This window comes from Hakea prostrata, chromosome 3 (genome assembly GCF_041222555.1).
Source record: "Hakea prostrata isolate BN-2017 chromosome 3, UWA_Hpros_2, whole genome shotgun sequence".
NCBI lineage: Eukaryota > Viridiplantae > Streptophyta > Magnoliopsida > Proteales > Proteaceae > Hakea > Hakea prostrata.
This window is the reverse complement of record NC_142602.1, coordinates 32,245,046-32,262,466: the sequence shown is the minus strand read 5'-3', so window position 1 is coordinate 32,262,466 and position 17,421 is coordinate 32,245,046. Positions and strand designations below refer to the sequence as shown.

General features: G+C 36.7%; 1 protein-coding gene across 2 annotated transcripts in view; it reads left to right on the top strand.

The window, feature by feature from the left end:
• The first annotated feature begins 3,439 nt into the window (after positions 1 to 3,439).
• LOC149022103 (Tetratricopeptide repeat (TPR)-like superfamily protein) overlaps positions 3,440 to 17,421 on the top strand; it is a 45,572-nt gene continuing 31,590 nt past the window's right edge. For both annotated transcript variants that reach the window (XM_089150281.1, XM_089150280.1), the window contains exons 1-4: positions 3,440 to 4,023; positions 7,380 to 7,505; positions 14,225 to 14,294; positions 14,597 to 14,710. In XM_089150281.1, coding sequence (XP_089006407.1) covers positions 3,626 to 4,023; positions 7,380 to 7,505; positions 14,225 to 14,294; positions 14,597 to 14,710 — 708 coding nt within the window. In that variant the 5' untranslated portion in view covers positions 3,440 to 3,625. The remainder of the gene's footprint in view (positions 4,024 to 7,379; positions 7,506 to 14,224; positions 14,295 to 14,596; positions 14,711 to 17,421) is intronic.

Below are 17,421 nucleotides of genomic sequence, written 5' to 3'. Positions count from 1 at the left end.
GACAAGCTTAGCTAATTATTTCTCCTAAGCTTATCCAGGTACTTATCCGGGGACAATATAAATAGAAGAATCATGGTCCAAGTTCAAACATAAGTTAAGTTTAGTCGTAGACAATAATAGGGTTTTATTAACAAATTTGACTCTAATCCCTATTCAACCATATAGAGTCTCCACCTAAGCGGAGTTTTATTAAGTTTATTTTCAGTCACATCCGAAGGTTGAGGTAAGATTTAGAAGACAAGAATTTTTTTATTCTAATTTAATCATAACCTTTGGATGTCACTGATGTACATGGGTCCTTCACTCAAAGGGAAATGAATGGTCCATTTCTTTGTCAAAAATGAACCGGATAAAAATCCCCACTTGAGCTGTAACCATGATTAGAGAAGAGACCCAAGACTTACTGTAAACTTTCAACTTTCTCATTTTACAAACAATTGTTCTCCCTAATATCCAACTTTCTCATTTTACAAACAATTGTTCTCCTTGATATCCAACTTAAGCGTGAGCTGGACTCCCATCTTTGGTGTCCAACTAGGATGCTTTTGTGATTGGAGAAGAGATCGAAGACTTTGCCATTAACTATCCTATCTTGAAATCTTTTCACAACAATTGTTTTTCAAACATATCCAACTTAGGCATGAGGAAGACCCTTCATGGCAAGCTTTCACAATGGGGTTGGGAGGTGGTGGCGGTGTTCAGGTGATTCGATACAAAGTCATGGCGGAGGGGGTGGAATGGCAATCCAAACCTTGAGAACTATGGCCTAGGAATTAGCTCTTTTAGAAATATCAATAGGGAGTTATCTTCTACCTCTTAATATAGCCTTTACCCTCTATTAAACTCCATATACCTGATAACTCTATGAAATAGAGTTAAGATTGGTAACTTTATACTTTAGATGGCTTGATTTAGGAGTATTTTGTCTTTGTTTTAGTGATGGTATTCATTAGATGTTGTCTTATTAAGTCTTAACATGTTGCATCTTGTTTAGTTCATTATTGTCACTCTTACATGAATTTCTCTTCAAATTTGTGGATGAATTTAATTGTTTCTCTTTCTCTTGAAAAATGTAAGTAAAGAGCCATAATAAGAGAAGAAGCTGTCCTCTAACTTTGTTGTGAAGTTTGCTGTAGCAATATGGAGTAGAATATTCTTAGATCCAATACAAGTGGAAATGATCAGAAGGGGCTAACTTAAGAGGACATTATTCTTATAAATATATGATTGTTCTTAGCCCTTGATCTCAGGAGGAATGTTCTAATCCTATGGCCATAATCTAACCTAATAATTGAAGGCATTTATGGAAGAAAGAGAATAGAGGCAAAAGAGAAGAAAAGAGAAACACACGGCTAAGGGGAATAGGGGACAATGCTGAAGGAAGGAGAGGAAGAACCAAAGCTGGAATCATTGTGGAAGCAAGGAAAGTTGCTGGAGAAGAAGGCTAGAGCTTTTGTGGAAGCATTGAAACTTTAGTTTCTCTTCATTTTTATAAATTTATCTTATCATCTTCTAGATTAATGTTAACTATAACTACTGCTGTGTTTTTAATGTTTGTTATGGGCTAAACTTGTGTTGTGTTAGGATGATAGTAGTACCTAAACCTAAATTTTGAGATGTAACTATCATGTGTTCTTGAGTCTTTCTACAATACAACCTTTTGTCAATGAATTCAGCATAATATATATTGATTAATTTCGATTCTTGAATGATCTTTCATGAACGAATGCTATGATTGAGTTAACGGAAAGTTAATGCAGCCTAGATGCTTGTTGAATTGTGTGAGTTAGTATAATCTTTAATTAGTTTGTGTTAATTAGTAGGTTGGGTAGGAATACCCATTTACCTCACATGGCCTTGATTGGGATTGAGTTTAAATTGCATTCATATTTCAATTCTTCATAGGAATATGCAGATGTTGATTTAGGATGCTAGCTTATTTGTATTGGAAAATACCATATTGCCATTCATTCCAGGTTCTTGATATATTTTGGGGCTATAGTATTACTTTAGTATTTGCATTATACAATTTAGGGGAGGGGAAACTTGATTCCCAATACTCTTTTCACTCACTAAGTTCCTTCTATTGCTTAATCTCCATTTTAGTTCCTTAGTTTTATTACCTGTCATTTGGTTATTTAGTTAGTCAATCACAAATCAACCTTGTTAATCTTGTTCAATTCAGTTTTACTTTTACATTGAAAGTTAATGATAGAATTCTCCGTGGGATCGATACTCTACTTATCATTTATTACTTGATTGCGACACGTGCATTTGCGTAACATCTTGATACACAAGCAACAATACCTCACCCCTTCCCAAGACTCATGGTTATCTCTCATTTCAGCTAATGGCGAATTCTCTCCTAAAATGGCGGGCCGAGCCTTGGCAAAATTAAATAATCATACCGCACAAAGCATTGGGCAGAATTTGGTGGTGATTGGTCGGAATTGACTTGGCATGTTTTTATTTCTTGTGAATGGACCAAGAGGATTTGGGTGGTAGGACTTCTAGAATTGAGGACAGAAAACTTCAAAAATCTTTTTTCAATTTATGCAAATCATTCATTTCCAATCCACAACTGGATAAGACTACCTTGGGTTGGTTTGTCTCAATTTTTATGATAACTTGCTACTTTGTATGGTTAGAACGAAACACAAAGGTTTTCAATAACAAAGCCCCTAATCTTGAAAATGTGTTATTTAATTTAACAAAATGGATAAGGTATTTAAATTTGCTCCTAGCGGAATTTAAAGAAATAAATAGTAGGGAACCTAGTGAGATAGAGCCTAATGAACACCTAAAGATGTGTAGGGTGGAGTGTGGGATTGTTTTGGGATGAGAACATCCAATATATTAGCACAGGAAGGCTAGAATCTGGGAGTACGGTTGAGGCGTTGCTTCATGGGATCCTGATCGGCATAGTTCAAGTGCAACTTCATGCAACACCGCCGATAGAAATTAGATGCACAATAAAGAAGAAGTTTTTGATCTACTCAGGAGACCGAAAAGCATGACTTGGCCTCTAAAACTAATCCCCCTTTTGGTAGAATCTGCTATATAAGTATTAAAGACATAAGGTTGTGCTATTTTAAATCCTCCACTTTGAAACAATGGCTTTCAAACTTAGCTCTAACTGTAATTCAAGACTGTACCATTGTGCCTAATCCTAATATGGTATGTAAGTGTTTTCATATTGCAACATGTGCTTTTCCTTCTTTATCCAAAAATAAGAAAAAAAAAATAAAAAAGATAATGTGAAATGAAAGAAGATGGGTGAACCCATAAGAGTGAGATTCTAAAGAAGAAATAAAATCGAAGGTATAATAGGAATTTCACATGATATTTTCAATTTATTTATTAATTAGGGGTGAAATGGTTTTTTTTTTTGGGTAGAAGATGGTGTTGAGTTTCATTTTTCGTAGAGAGATTGTATTAAGTTGGTGGTCTCTTTCTAATGCAGAGGTGGGGTTGCTACGTAAATCGATGTAAAGTCAGGAGATGCTCGTAGAAAATTCTTCTTATTTTATTTTTTAATTGATTTTTTTTTGGTATAGTTTGAAGATTTATATACACAACATTACTGAGCCTCTAAACTTCCTCCTGAATTCTCGATTTCTGAAAAATGTCTGAAAACGTTGAAGAATCAGAGCTGCAAAACGGAGGGTCACCGGAATTGCAGAAAGGAATCGAACCAGAGACAGTAATCGATGCTGATTCCGAGAGTGTTCAACCAGAACAGGCCAACAATGGAAATGAAACAGAGATAGTAACGGCTACAGATCTCGAGCCTGTTCAGACAAAAACGAACGAAGACGGATCCGATGAGCTAAAAGAAGAAAATTCCGTGGTGGAGAAATCCAAGCCTCCTGGGCTTCGCAAAGATGAAGGGAACCGGACATTTTCTATGAGAGAATTATTGAATGAATTGAAGGAAGAAGGAAATGAAGCTTCTGATGCGGAATTGCGGAGAACTCCAAATGCCCCAGATGGGGAAAGACGTGAGGAAGGGTCTTCGTATAGGTACACTTTTTAGAATCTCTTAATTTCAATTTTCTTCCATTTTAGGAATATTTGTTGAAACACTGTGATATTCAGAGTTCATTCTTGGTTGGCCTTTGGATTTCAGTGTTTTTGAGAGGTGTAAATAGCTAGCACTTAGAAAGTGTGAAATAATTGTCATTAGTTGGATCTATAGACTATTGATACTAAGCTCTGAATTAATGGAAAGAGGATCTGCGGACTTGGTCCATGGTCAAATTTGCCTCGTTTTGATGTTTTTGCCTTTTCTCTGGTTGTTTGGGTGAGATCAGCTAATCTAAGCACGGTTCAACCAAATTTTGTGCTAACAGCTTATCTTGTGCACTCGGATGTTATTTGTCTCGCAATAACTTCTTTCGGATGCCCACCCCTGTCAAGTATCTCTGCAATTGCTTTCTCCTTTTTTTTCCTTCTTTCAGGATGAATGGCTACAAAGATCTTTGTTGAGAAGAAATCAATCACTTGATTTATACCCATTGATTTAGGTGACAACAGCTTCAGTCTGATCCAACATCAAATCCTACTTCATATAGTATATTCTATTCCAAGGATCACTGCAGAAGTGTAGAAATCTGAGCTACATTGCCCAATTCCAGACCCTTGTTCACCTCATTGGGTTTATGAACTTCTGTTTCCACCGACTGTTTTTCTTATTGTTTATTCTGCATTATATATTTTATTCAGGTACAATCTCAGCCTTACTTTTGTTCATGTACAATCTCAGCCTTACTTCAACTAAATGGTTTTTCTGTATAGATTGTTTTCTCTAATCAGTTCAATTAAAAATTGTGCTGGCCATGTAGCTATGCACATTTTTCCTCATTACCTGTGCTGTATTCATTTAGGCTTACTCTGGGCTCTTTTGGCTTCTTCAATCTGAATCAAATCACCCCAGGGTATTGGACCATTCAAAGGCCCCTATCACGTGTCCTTACCACCTCAGATGACTTCTTCACTACATATCATGTATTGTAGCAACTTCTAAGTATCTCTAGTTTGTTCTAGTTGTACCACTCATTCATCTCAACATCCCCATTTCAATTTTCAACTATACCCCGATATGTCGTTCTTCTGTGCCAACATTGATTTCCATACATTGTTGCTGGTTGTATAAATTAAGGGCATGCCAAGTGCATCAAGTTCCAGCAACTGCAAGGTCTGCAGAGGGTACTAATATGTGCAGCCTTAACCATACTTCTCGTAGAGGCTGTTTCCTGACTTGAACTCTTGACCACTAGGTTGCAATAGAGCAACCTTACTATTGTGCCAAGATCTGCGCACTGATTGCTGGTGGTATAACTGTCCTATAAATTAATCTTTTGATTTGTAAAGAAACACTTCGGACACCCCTCCACTTTATGCACTTTATTTCAACTCTTTGCCAAACATCACCATCTATTTTTCTTTCTTTCTTGATGTATAAACGTAGATATGTTTAGTTTTCATTTCACAGTACTTTTCACTGTCCACTAAAACCACAAGTTTAGTTTTCATTTTGCCATACTTCTTCACTGTCCATTAAAACCACAAGTTCAGTCTTATTGTTACTAATGTTGCATGCAGTATATTCTATTTTGATATATATCTTGAAACCTTTGGGTCCATGGTTGTTCTCCTTAATTTTACATAGCATTATCTCTCCTTTTCATTCGTCCATTGAACAATATCACCAGCAAAAAGTGTACACCGAGAGACTTGATTTTGAAGGCCTCTAGTCAACCATCTATGATTATTGCAAACAAACATGTGCATAAAACTGATAATTGATGTAATTTAGCTGTAGTTGGGGATTCACTACCTTGCTGCCAGCGGTTCTCACCTAGTCACTATATTGTTAATACATATCTTTAATTATGTCCTCATATTTAATTGAAATAATTTTCTTCTTTTAACACTTGCGCAATTAATTTTCTTAGCCTTTTTTCCAAGTCAATAAAGACTATATAGGCATATTTCAGACAAACAAAATCAGTCTAATTGTTGGTCCTTTTAAAACTAGACATCTTTGCCTATAATGGCTGCTTGAACTTCATCATTTGGTCACCAGATTTCCCTAGATTAACTGTTCTTTTCTATCTTTATCTAGAAACTCTTTAGCAATATCTTAATAGAAGAAACCATCTTGTTCCAAATTAGATTAGTATCTCATTTAGTGTCCCTCCATCCTTTTTTAACTAATTAACAACAAATTCTCTTCAAGTTTTCATCCTTTAATTTCCACCTTCTTATCCTAGCAAATATTCTTCAAATTCCTATGATTTAGTTGTTAACATAGTTATCATGGTGGCAAGGCAACCATTGCATTGGAAAGGGTCAAATAAACAGCAACACCAATAGGACAACAAGGTGGCCAAGGTGATCAAGGAGTTTGGTAACTATGGTTTTTAGAGGTCATATCTATGACGATTAACTAATGTTGTATGGTTGCCCTCTCCCTTGTTATAACATTTCAATTCTCCCATAATAACCTATTGTCCTTCTCATGAAAAATAAATCTATTTGGCTACTATGTTGTCGGCTTTTGAATGTTATTAGATTTTCTTCTACCTTTTCAAATTGTGTTTGCCATTGGTGAACAATGAGCGTCATATATTCTAAACCTAGAGTCAATCTCTTTATTCTTGTCTCCAAAATCATATCCTCCATGAACTCTTTCATGTACTATCTCTTCCAACATTCATTTGGATCTCCCATATAACAATCTTTTCTCCTTGACTGGTTTATTGAACTATCTATGTACATGCTTTCAAAATTGTTTCTTAGTATTTTCATTCGATCATATAGGGTTATGAAAATGCTAATTATATTGGTTACCTCTTTTCCTACAATTTTTTCCTATGAACAATTTTCTTGACATCTACAGCAATTTTTTTAAACTTTATCTTGCAAATTTTATTATTCCCAAATCATAATTCTAAAATAAAAAAAAATAAAAATACAGCTTTGATTCCTGAAAGAAATGGGTGATCTGGAATACGGAACTGCGAGGAGGCTATGGAATTTTTTTTTCTTGTTTTCCTTTGGTAAAATAACGTGGAAAACAGAGAAAAAGAGAAGACCAATGAAAGAAGAGATTGATTCAGTCAAGAGAGTTCACTTAGAACTTATGAAGACTCCAAAACCCAAGCTTCTTGCTTAGAGGTTCAGAATACATGAAGTAGAAGATTAAAAGGACTTGATGTCCTAATTAAAGTCCAACTTCAGGGCCTCTCAGGAGTCAGGACTAGCACCAGAGACCCCTATTTATCCCTTCTTACCATTCTGTCAGTTAATCTAACACTTCTAATGTTGATAAATAGCTTGACTTTTCTCATTCTTGGTTTATGTTTTGCTTTCAGCCAAGAAAACACAAGACAACAGTATACAGGTCAGAATAGTGTTGCCATGGACCTGATCAATAGTGTCACTGGTGTGGATGAAGAGGGCCGTTCTCGACAACGAATTCTCACTTATGCTGCTAAAAGGTATGGCTAACTTGTTATGTTTCCATTATTTCCATTATGGAGGAGACTATTTATTTTCGAGTAGTATGGTGCTGCTCTTAGCTGGGACAAGGCAAGAACCATGTGCCGACCCCATTTAGTTGAGACAAGGCTTATTGTTGTTGTTGTAGTATGGTGCAACTTTTTATTGTGATTAGGTAAAATGACTACGATGGTGATTTTGTATTGCCATTCTTGAGAGTTTGTGTTGGTCTTTTGGACAGTATAGTGAGTTAACAACCAGAACAAAGCCTCTAGTGCATGTGCAATTTTTTTTTAAATTATAGAATTTTAAGGTGATCACCAGAAATTTATGTAGTCCTAGATTGATAGGAGAGCAACTAGGAGCCAGTTAACTAGGATCTTGTTCTGAACAGGCAGTCCAAATGGATGAAAGTTGGGCTTTAGGTCAAAATTGGGTTAGGTTAGGGTTTGACTTCTTGTTATGTTAGGTTAAGATTGAGGAACCTACTCGTAAAGGTTTCTTATTTTTGGTGAACCTATGGTAGCTAGCATCAGCAGGAAAGTTAAGGTTAGGGTATGGGTTTCTTGTAAAGGGCTCAAGAGATAATTTAGCGTTTTGAGTGGGAGGATAGAACTAGGTTTTGAATTAAGTTCTCTGTTGTGGGAATGGAAATTCAATCCAAGTTTTAGGATGCTTTGGATGGCTGGTTTGTGCTGTTGGAGTTGTGGTATCTGGAATGTTTCTCAAAGACAGATGGGGATTTATGGTACTCTGTAAAGATTATGGGTATAATACTAGGAGATGATTGGGATGTTGTTAGCCACATGTTGGTTGGTTTGTCAAGAAATTTGGGAGATGTGTTGTTTTTCATTCATGGATGGGTTGGAAAGTTGGTTTTGGAATGGTTTAAAGAAGATAGGCTATTGATTTGGGCTGGTTTAGTTTACGGGATTTCCTGTGCAGCAAAGGTCTTGGATAAAGATTGATTTGAAGTTGACAGGATCAAACACCAACCTCACCACGGAACCACGTCGGCTTCATGCCACAAGGTGTCGACCTCATCAAAAACCAAGCCCCCCACCATTGATCAAACACAAGACAAACTTCACTGGGGAATAAGAGAGAAACAGCAATTTTACAGCAACACTGAGCCTTGTTGCAACCAGGCTCGATATTTCGTTTCGTCTCATGGTGGCAAAACCTCATGACTACCGAAATCTTGCTGAAACCTGGTACAAATTCTGCCGGGTTTTGGTGGGTCTTTCAAGTGTGGTTCTTTTAGGACAACCTATTTAGGGCCCACAGCTCCATGGTTAGTTTGGTTAAGAAATCAACTCACAATGATCTTTGGGATTTGCTCTCCTATTTGTGTCTTTGTAGTCAAATCTGAATGTATTTTCACACATCTGAACATTCTTGAAGTATAAATGCACATTCATGGGAACCATATTTAGGCTTTATTAACACATCTAAATGATCATATTGCAATAAGTTACCTAAATATGTTTTTTGTATTCACCCTTGATTGGCAATGTACTGTGAATTTTCATATATGATTCCCGAGATTTCAGCTGAAATTTCCGAGATCTTGACCGAAATTTCTTAAATTTCATTGAAATTCTAGTGAATCAGTCAATTTCATTTCACATGCATGTTTAATTTCAGTGACCTCAGAACATCTGAAATCTCATGAAGTTTCACAATTTCTTACCATGTTCCCAACTAAATGGGGTCAGCTACATGAATCCTTGCCTTCCAGTCAGCTCTATTTGAGGCCTAACCAATGCATATTCCTTTCTCACTACTTCTCTTATGGTTATCTTAGGTGTGCCCTTAGTTCTTCTAGTTCCTTCTAGCTGGATTAAATCACTTTGTTATACATGAACATCTAAAGGCCTCTGTTGCATGTGACTGGGCCACCTCAATGACTTTCTTGTAGCTTGTCATTTATCGGAGTTACTCCTAGACCGACTTTAATATGACAATTCCTTATCGTGCCTTGTTTTGTCAGTCATCCATCTTAGCATCTTCATTTTTGCTATACTGAGTTTATCTTTATGATGCTTCTTCATAGTCCTACACTATACACCATGCACCGTAGGTGGTCATACAACAGCTACAGAAATTTTCTTTGAGCTTTAAAGGAATACGTCGATCAAACAAGATCATAGATGCACCTGATGCACCTCTCCATTTCATCCACCCTATTAATTCTTTGGGAAACATCATCCTTCATATCAATAGCTTTTTATTAATCACAATTTTGGGTCCATTACTTACCCCTTACAGTATTATATAAAGAGCGAAAGATACATTCTGCACTAAGAAGGGAAAGCCTGACCCAATTGTTAATTGATGAAGTAACTTGAACTGACTAGGAAATTGAAATTGACCCAAAAGAAGTCAAGGTTTAATTGAAGGCTTAAAATGAATATTCCTTAAGTCAAAGAGGGAATATCCTAAATAACTTAAATTGAACCACTGGTTCAATCCCAAAAAACCGGTTAATTTAAAAAAGCCAAAAAAAACCAAGTAACAGAATAAAAATAAAAAATAAAAAATAAAAAATAGTTTTGTATTCGGCATATTCATCCCTTGTTTAGTTCCTTGAAAGTGGTCTATTACAATAAACCCCTTCAAATCAAGTCCAATATGTATAGGACTCAACCATAGACTTGTTCTCATTAAAATCAGCCTCTTTGGTGGATGTGACTGCATCATGTTTTACCATCAGGGGGAAGAGAACTAGTATTTCCTAAGGATACAATTTATTCTAGTGGTTCAATTGCTCGCATATTCTCAACCTAGCCTCTGCAGGTTGATTCTTTTCATATTAGAGAGAACTGTAGACATCACTGTTATCAGATGCAAGTATAATATCAAATCTAAAATATGTGAGGCGTGTAGATTAGGAGTTGGGATGGGCTCTTAAGTAACTTGTGAGTGTTATTAAAATAATGCCTTTCAAGATAATTTATTCATATTAATCTTTCCTCGTGCAGCATTGGATTTTAAACTTTAAACTAATTAATGGAAAAGCTTTCTGTTCCTTGTTAAGCCAAAGGGCATATTGGGCTCCCAATGACCTTGAGAAAAGAGGGAGCAAGGAGGGGCATGGGTGTTGGTAAATCAGTGAACCCAATCCCCACCCCCCCCCCCCCACCAAAAAAAAGAAAAAAGGAACCCGTAAAATTTTTTTTTGGATGAATAAATAATTAAAGGAACCCATAATTTTGATGGGCTCTGCTTGGCTGTTGGCTCTGAAGTTAGCTGACAATGCAGAATATCAACCTAAAAAGCCCATTTGGCAAGAGCATACCATTATTATGAATCACATTCAATAGATGTGCAACCCTAGGCCACTACCACAAACTGGCCACATCTACCAGGATATGCACACACACGTTTTCAGCTAATAGAGGCTTTGGCAAGGGGAAAAATTTAAGAGTCTAATTTTTCTTTTTCACTTTTAAAATTTGGGTAAAAAGTAGTAACTTCTAAGAGGTATTTTCCTTAGATTTCTGATTTGCATTGTACCTAGTGGTAAATCAAAACAAAAGAGTAAATGGAGAAAGTTTTTCTACTCCATGGGTGAAGGAAAACAACATGCATTTGGAATTTGATAATTCTCTACCTACTGTTCCTGATACCCTCTGCAGATCATACGAACCCTTCAGTCAAATGGCTGGATGAAGTAAACTACCTTCAAAGACCGAGGGAAAGCAGATTACACCTGCTACAAGGTTTTAGAAATCAGATTGGACAGTCAGCAGATCAGAAGCAGGCAAGGCTGACATCAGATTTCTTGTCGAATATGTATGATACAAGCCGTAGATGCCTGTGAACTAATTCGAACAGATCAAAGTCCCAAATCCACGTTTTAAGACCTTGCTTGCTACTCCTTTCCCTCTTTGTAGGTGAGTAATAACTAACTGAAATTCATAGGCCTTGCAACAACTACTGAGAATTTTTTTCCCCCTACTTTCTATTGATTATGTACTTGCAACTGGTTAGAGAACACTTTGTTTTTCTCTTATTCGAGAAGGCAAACAAGCAGTTGTGGATTTTAGGATGAACTCAAGAAGAAAATGGGGTTCATTGATCACCTCATGTGAGGCACATCCATTATATCAGCAGAATGAATGCTAAGTCCTAGCCAAAGCGTACATTGATATAATGTTTCTGAAGCTTCATTGTTTCTTGAAAATTCTTGGCCCAGTTGTGAGAAGATGAAGTCAATGGAAGATGATGTACCCCAATTCTCATTGTTGGGGGATGAAATAAAAGACTCACCTTAGACACCACCATACCCTCTAAAATCTGAACCATAGCTCTCAAAGGATGCTCCATCACCATATCCACCAAAGCAACAGCTGGACTGAAACTCTTGAAGCTACTGTTAACATGGATGTGCTGACTGGGGATCAGTCCACCGTGGATGGTGCATGCCGTTACCCAAGTCCCAGATCACAATGTCAGGTGAATGAGCAAGGTTAGATAGGTGAGTGTTTGGAGTGGGAGGGGATCCTCCAAGCATATTTTGCAGCAGAGAGGGGATAGTGTGAGAGGGCTGACCTGATTGGCCCAGGGAAGGGGGCTAGAGATGGGGTTGAATTGTGTGGGCCACGATCTGGGTACTTGTAGATCAGAGAAGGGAAGTGGGCCTAGATTAATCGGAGACCAGTTTTGGTTGAGCCCAACAAGGCAAAAGGACAGGGTTGCTTTTAGGGAGTGGCATATGTTGCATCATTGTTGGATGAAGAGGCAGAAGATAGGGTATGGAAGACGGGGAAAAGAGTGTTCAAATAATTGTGAGGAAATTTGAGAGAGAATAGGGAGCTGGTTAGAGGAGACACAGAGGTTGCAGAGCATAAAATTGAGAGACTAAGAGAGCAAAAATGACTAGATGGGAGAGGACTATTGGTGACAGGTGATGTCAATGGCTGAGGAGGATTAGAGCAGGTGGCTACATATAGGCAGTTGTTAGGGTCTGCACAAAGGAGAATCAATTGAACAATTGGTTGCTGTTGGAAGGACCCTTGGTAGCAAGTGATTAGCAACATGATGGTTTTGAGGATAACTATAAGAGGTTTTTCTCGTTGCTGAGGCCTGCAATGCGGACTCCTTTTCTTACTATGATTAGGGTTGCGGAGATAAGAGGCAAACAAAGGGACCAGATGGGCTGGGATAGGTAGGGAAGGCAGGTAGAGAGTGCTGGCCATGATTTCAGTGCCAGAGTGGAGAAGGTCACTGCAACAGCATTTTAGAGGACCAGATCCTAGAGTTGTAGCCAAAGAGTTTACAGACCAATCACTGAGGAGGTAGTCATTTGTAGCGGATCTCATGTAAATGAACCGCCCTCACCATCAACAACTGGGAGAGGAGGGATGACTTCGCAGAAACCTCAACAAAGATCCGTGCAATGGCCTATTTATCCGTCTTCTTTGTTCACTAATTAGAGTATTGTTGTGCAACACCAACCCAATTTACTAAGCCTTTCTTCGCACCAGAAATGAAGGGTAAGGCCTAGAAGAGTGGTTCACATGGGGATGGTGCCACTGTTGACTTTGTGTGGTTGAAAGCATCAATCCAATTGCTGGAAGAAGATCGGTTTTGTCCCCACTTGCTAGTTTTCACCCTCAAGGTTTTGAATATTGTCGTCTTCAGAAGAGCATTTGAAGAGGAAGAATCAGTTGTCCATTTGGTGTCTGCCCAAAGTCCATTGAATCTTCTATTGTTTTTCAGAGACATTTTGACAGTCTGGAATGTTGGTCTATTGCCAATGAAATAACCAATCAGAGAGTTTCTTTTTGATTTCTGAATCTGGAAGCCTAGTTAGCCAAAGATAAGTTCCAACTAGGGGTGGAGAGACAAAATGGAGAGAGTGATCCTCTCTAACAGATGATGGGGCATGGGTGAAACAGAGTTCCAATTTTTTGTACTTTGAGAGGTAGAGGAAGGAGGATGTGAGGTAGAGCTAGATGGAAGGGCAGGTGGGTGGGAGAGGATGGTGCAGCCAGTGAGTTCACTGGGCAGTGGGTGACCATCCTGGTGGACGCTCATGGTTGATGTGGAAAATCACTCAGGGAAGGGGAACTTCATGCAGTTAGGGGAGGTTCCTCAGGGCTGAACTTGGAAACTTGTTTAGTAAAGGTTAGTTTTGAATTTTTTTTTTGTCAGGGCTACTCGTAGGTGGCATGGGTTCCAGCTTCCGGGGGGGGGGTGTGCTGTTGGGATCACTGTTATACTGTATCACAGGGGTTTTATTGTAAGAGAAGTTTTGTTTCAAGGGCTTATGGGAGATGCACCTATAGCTGTAAAAAACCTCTTGTAACATGTTGAAGTTAATTCAGTATAAATACAATAAAATGCTCACAGTTTCGTGAGATACCCTAATTGTATAGCTTTTCTTCTCCAATCTTCTTTTTCTCGTTAGTTTCTTTCTTTCAGTTATGTTTCTAAACTTTCATAAATGCCTAATTTGTAGCACACTAGCACCTCCAATGTAATTCCTTTTTTAAAACAAACAACCCATAGAAATACAAGGGTTCAGAAGCTTTATGTGTTGATAGTAGATTTGTCTTTGCTCTTTTATCTGGCCCATGATGATCCATTAGAACCAGCGTTGAGTTCGGTTCCTTAAGAGTGATGTTTCATTTAATGCTTGCCAAACTCCTAAAGGCTTTATGCTGATACTTCAAATCTCCTAAAACAATGGTTTCGCTTTTTCTTGTAGGTATGCTAGTGCCATAGAGAAGAACCCAGATGACTATGATGCTTTATACAATTGGGCATTGGTTCTTCAGGTTTGTAATGAATTGCTCGACTGATTGCTTGCCAGATATTTTCATATTATTTGATGAAGTTGGTGGATTTAGATGCAGATAAAAAAATCCCACTTCTTCTCTGTAGAAAATGCATCATGATGTGTCACAGTAGCCATCCTACTTCTCTTAGGACTTTGTAACATAGTATGAACATATTAAAGATGATCATGGATATCATGGTCAAACCCAGGCCTTATTCTAAAGAGCAACCTTGAACATACCAATTCTAAAGAGCATCAGACTTTGGCTACTCTTTCCATCTAATTTAACTTGACTTGCAGGAAAGTGCAGATAATGTTAGTTCAGACTCCAGTTCTCCTTCGAAAGATGCTTTGCTTGAGGAAGCTTGTAAAAAGTATGATGAGGCCACCCGTCTTTGTCCTACCCTCCATGATGTACGTATTGGTATCCATTTCTCTTTCAATTCATTGGTTAGAATGTCTCCTGCTTTAGTTTGAACTAGGTTCTATTTTAAGGATGGCAATGAAACCTACTGATAATTGATGACCACTGTACTATGGTCAAGTGGATGTTAAGATAGGTAAAAATTGATACTTGAAACAATAATAATGAAGAAACAATAAACTTTTATGTGTGGTACATCTTTTAAGTACAAATTTAAGTTCAGTATTGAAAATTTGATGGTTTGGAGTAACTACAAGATGGTGTTTTAACATCAAACTTGAGATGTGAAAAAAAGCTGAAGTAATATTTGTTGTTTTTAAGTATTGATGTGATTTGTTTAATGAAAAAGAAAAATTTACTTTTTGTGGTTGCTTAAAGGACGGAATTGGGCCGAGTTTGAAGATGAGCTATAAGCTGTGCAGGTGATAAATCTAGGCATTGTTCTATGCTAGGAATTATGAAGTTGGAAAGGAATAAAAGGATTTGAATGTATTCAAATATGCAGTGTTGAGTGCTAGTTGACAGTTAAGAGCAAGGAACAAATTTCGGTCGAAATGGGAATTGGACACTTTTTCTCAGACACTTTGAACCTCAATTTCGGGCCTCATATGCACTCAAATTGATTTGGATTCTTACATACTACTTGTTTCAAGCATAAGAAACACTATGAACTACTAGTTTACTAAAAAAACCAATGAAAATGTAACATTCAACTTTCCAAGTATATACTACATATGAGAAGAAGCGAGAATGTTTGGTTTTTACAAGTCTATTCTATTCAATGTCTCCCTCTTCCATCTGCACCCCATACAAATGACAATACAAGTCCCATGATATTTGCCCCATATAGTTTTGGACGTAGTCAGCAATTGCATCTCTATACGTGGCCTCATGTATTTTTATATTATATATATATATATATATATATATAAGCATTTTTTAATATATAAAATACACACTATCTATCTTAAAAATATCCACAACATGCTCCAAAAATTGCATACATGCTTCCACTAATACTCTCCTATTTTTAAGTTTAAAAAAGAAATTAATAATTTTTTTAATATTTAAATATTTTATTATTATTTAAATATATATTAAATACAGTAAAATTTCATAATTAAAAGAAAAAAATTGATTCAACACAATAACAGCAATATGGTGTCTCAACTCTCACATACATTAATTTGAAGCTCATACATATACTATATATATACATTTTTAACAATATACATAATTTACTAAATAATTTTTAATAACAGAAAAATAAAAAAATAGTAGAAAGAATCAAAAAATAATTTTGACACTACAAATTTCTAGATCATCACACTAAAGTAAACATACTTAAATTTGGAAGCAATCTAAGATGATTTAAGGCACAAACAAAACAAAAATAAAAAAATGAGGAAGTTGGTTACTCACCTTGCAAAATTTGAGAAAATGCACAAATGGAGGAGCAAATCTAGTGTTTGAATGAAATGGAGTTCTAGAAATTAGGTGGAAAGAGGGATGAAAGCAAGAGAAATAAAAAAAAATTCAAAAGAGGGTCGAAATGTCTTTGGCGATAGGGGTCGAAACAAGTAAATTTAGCAATAGGGCTTGAAATGGCTTGAAATTGGACATTTTAAAGGCTACAAGTGTGTCGTTTTGGTTCGATATGGTATCGGGTCGAAATATCGTGTTGTATCGATCGATATACACGATACAAGACACTTTTCGTGCCTGTCCACTAATTTTGTTTTGTTTTCAAATTTTGTAGGCATTTCGAGCGATATTTCGACCATATCGCTCGAATTTTGTTCCATGGTTAAGAGGAGAGAAGTCTCCTAACTTAAAGAATGAAGAAAATAGAATATAATAAAAAAAAGCAGTCCGAAAGAAGAATATGAGGAAATGAAAATAGGATATCAGACTTTGTGAGAAAAAAGAGAGAAAGCTTACCTAGGATTCTGCCAATTCAATCCAATTCAATAAGTAACCTTATTTTTTGGATACATATTTCAGGGTCCAATTGGATGCAAAAGGATGCAATTATCCCCAAAGAGCTACTAAAGTACTACTCTAACCAACATGACTTAAAACATTCAGACTTAAGACTGTTATGACTAAAACAAATATTGTAATAATGCCTTTCTATTGACGAAGAGTATACTACTTTCTACATAGGACCTGCCATGTTAAAGTGGACATCTGGACATCTTATTGTCTTAGATTTGATCTTGAGCTTCCACCAGATGGCTGACCTTATCAAATATTTGTAAAATAATAATAACCACAAGCATACGGGTCAGTGTGGCTGATAGGTTGATCACAATGAGATGTGCTACTCTATCTTACTCAATTTGAGTAGTATGAAAGTGAGCCAAATTTTAATAATTAATTGAAGTAATGGTCATAACACATTCATCTGAAGGTAAGTACCTAAGACTTGCATCTGAAAATAATGACTGGATTGACAGACTATCCATGTAGCAGCTAACCAATTAAACATCTAATGCAAAGTAATGAGGCCAACAAAAAAAAAAAAGATTAAAGATTTAATCCTTGCCAAATAGAAAGGGAAAGAACTAAAAAAGAAACAAAAGCTGAAATAGACTATACACTAATGATGGATCCTTTTCAAGAAGAAGCTTGGTAAAAATTCAATCAAATGGAAATCTGAGAAATAAATAGGAGAATAAGACCATGAATCTTTGATGAG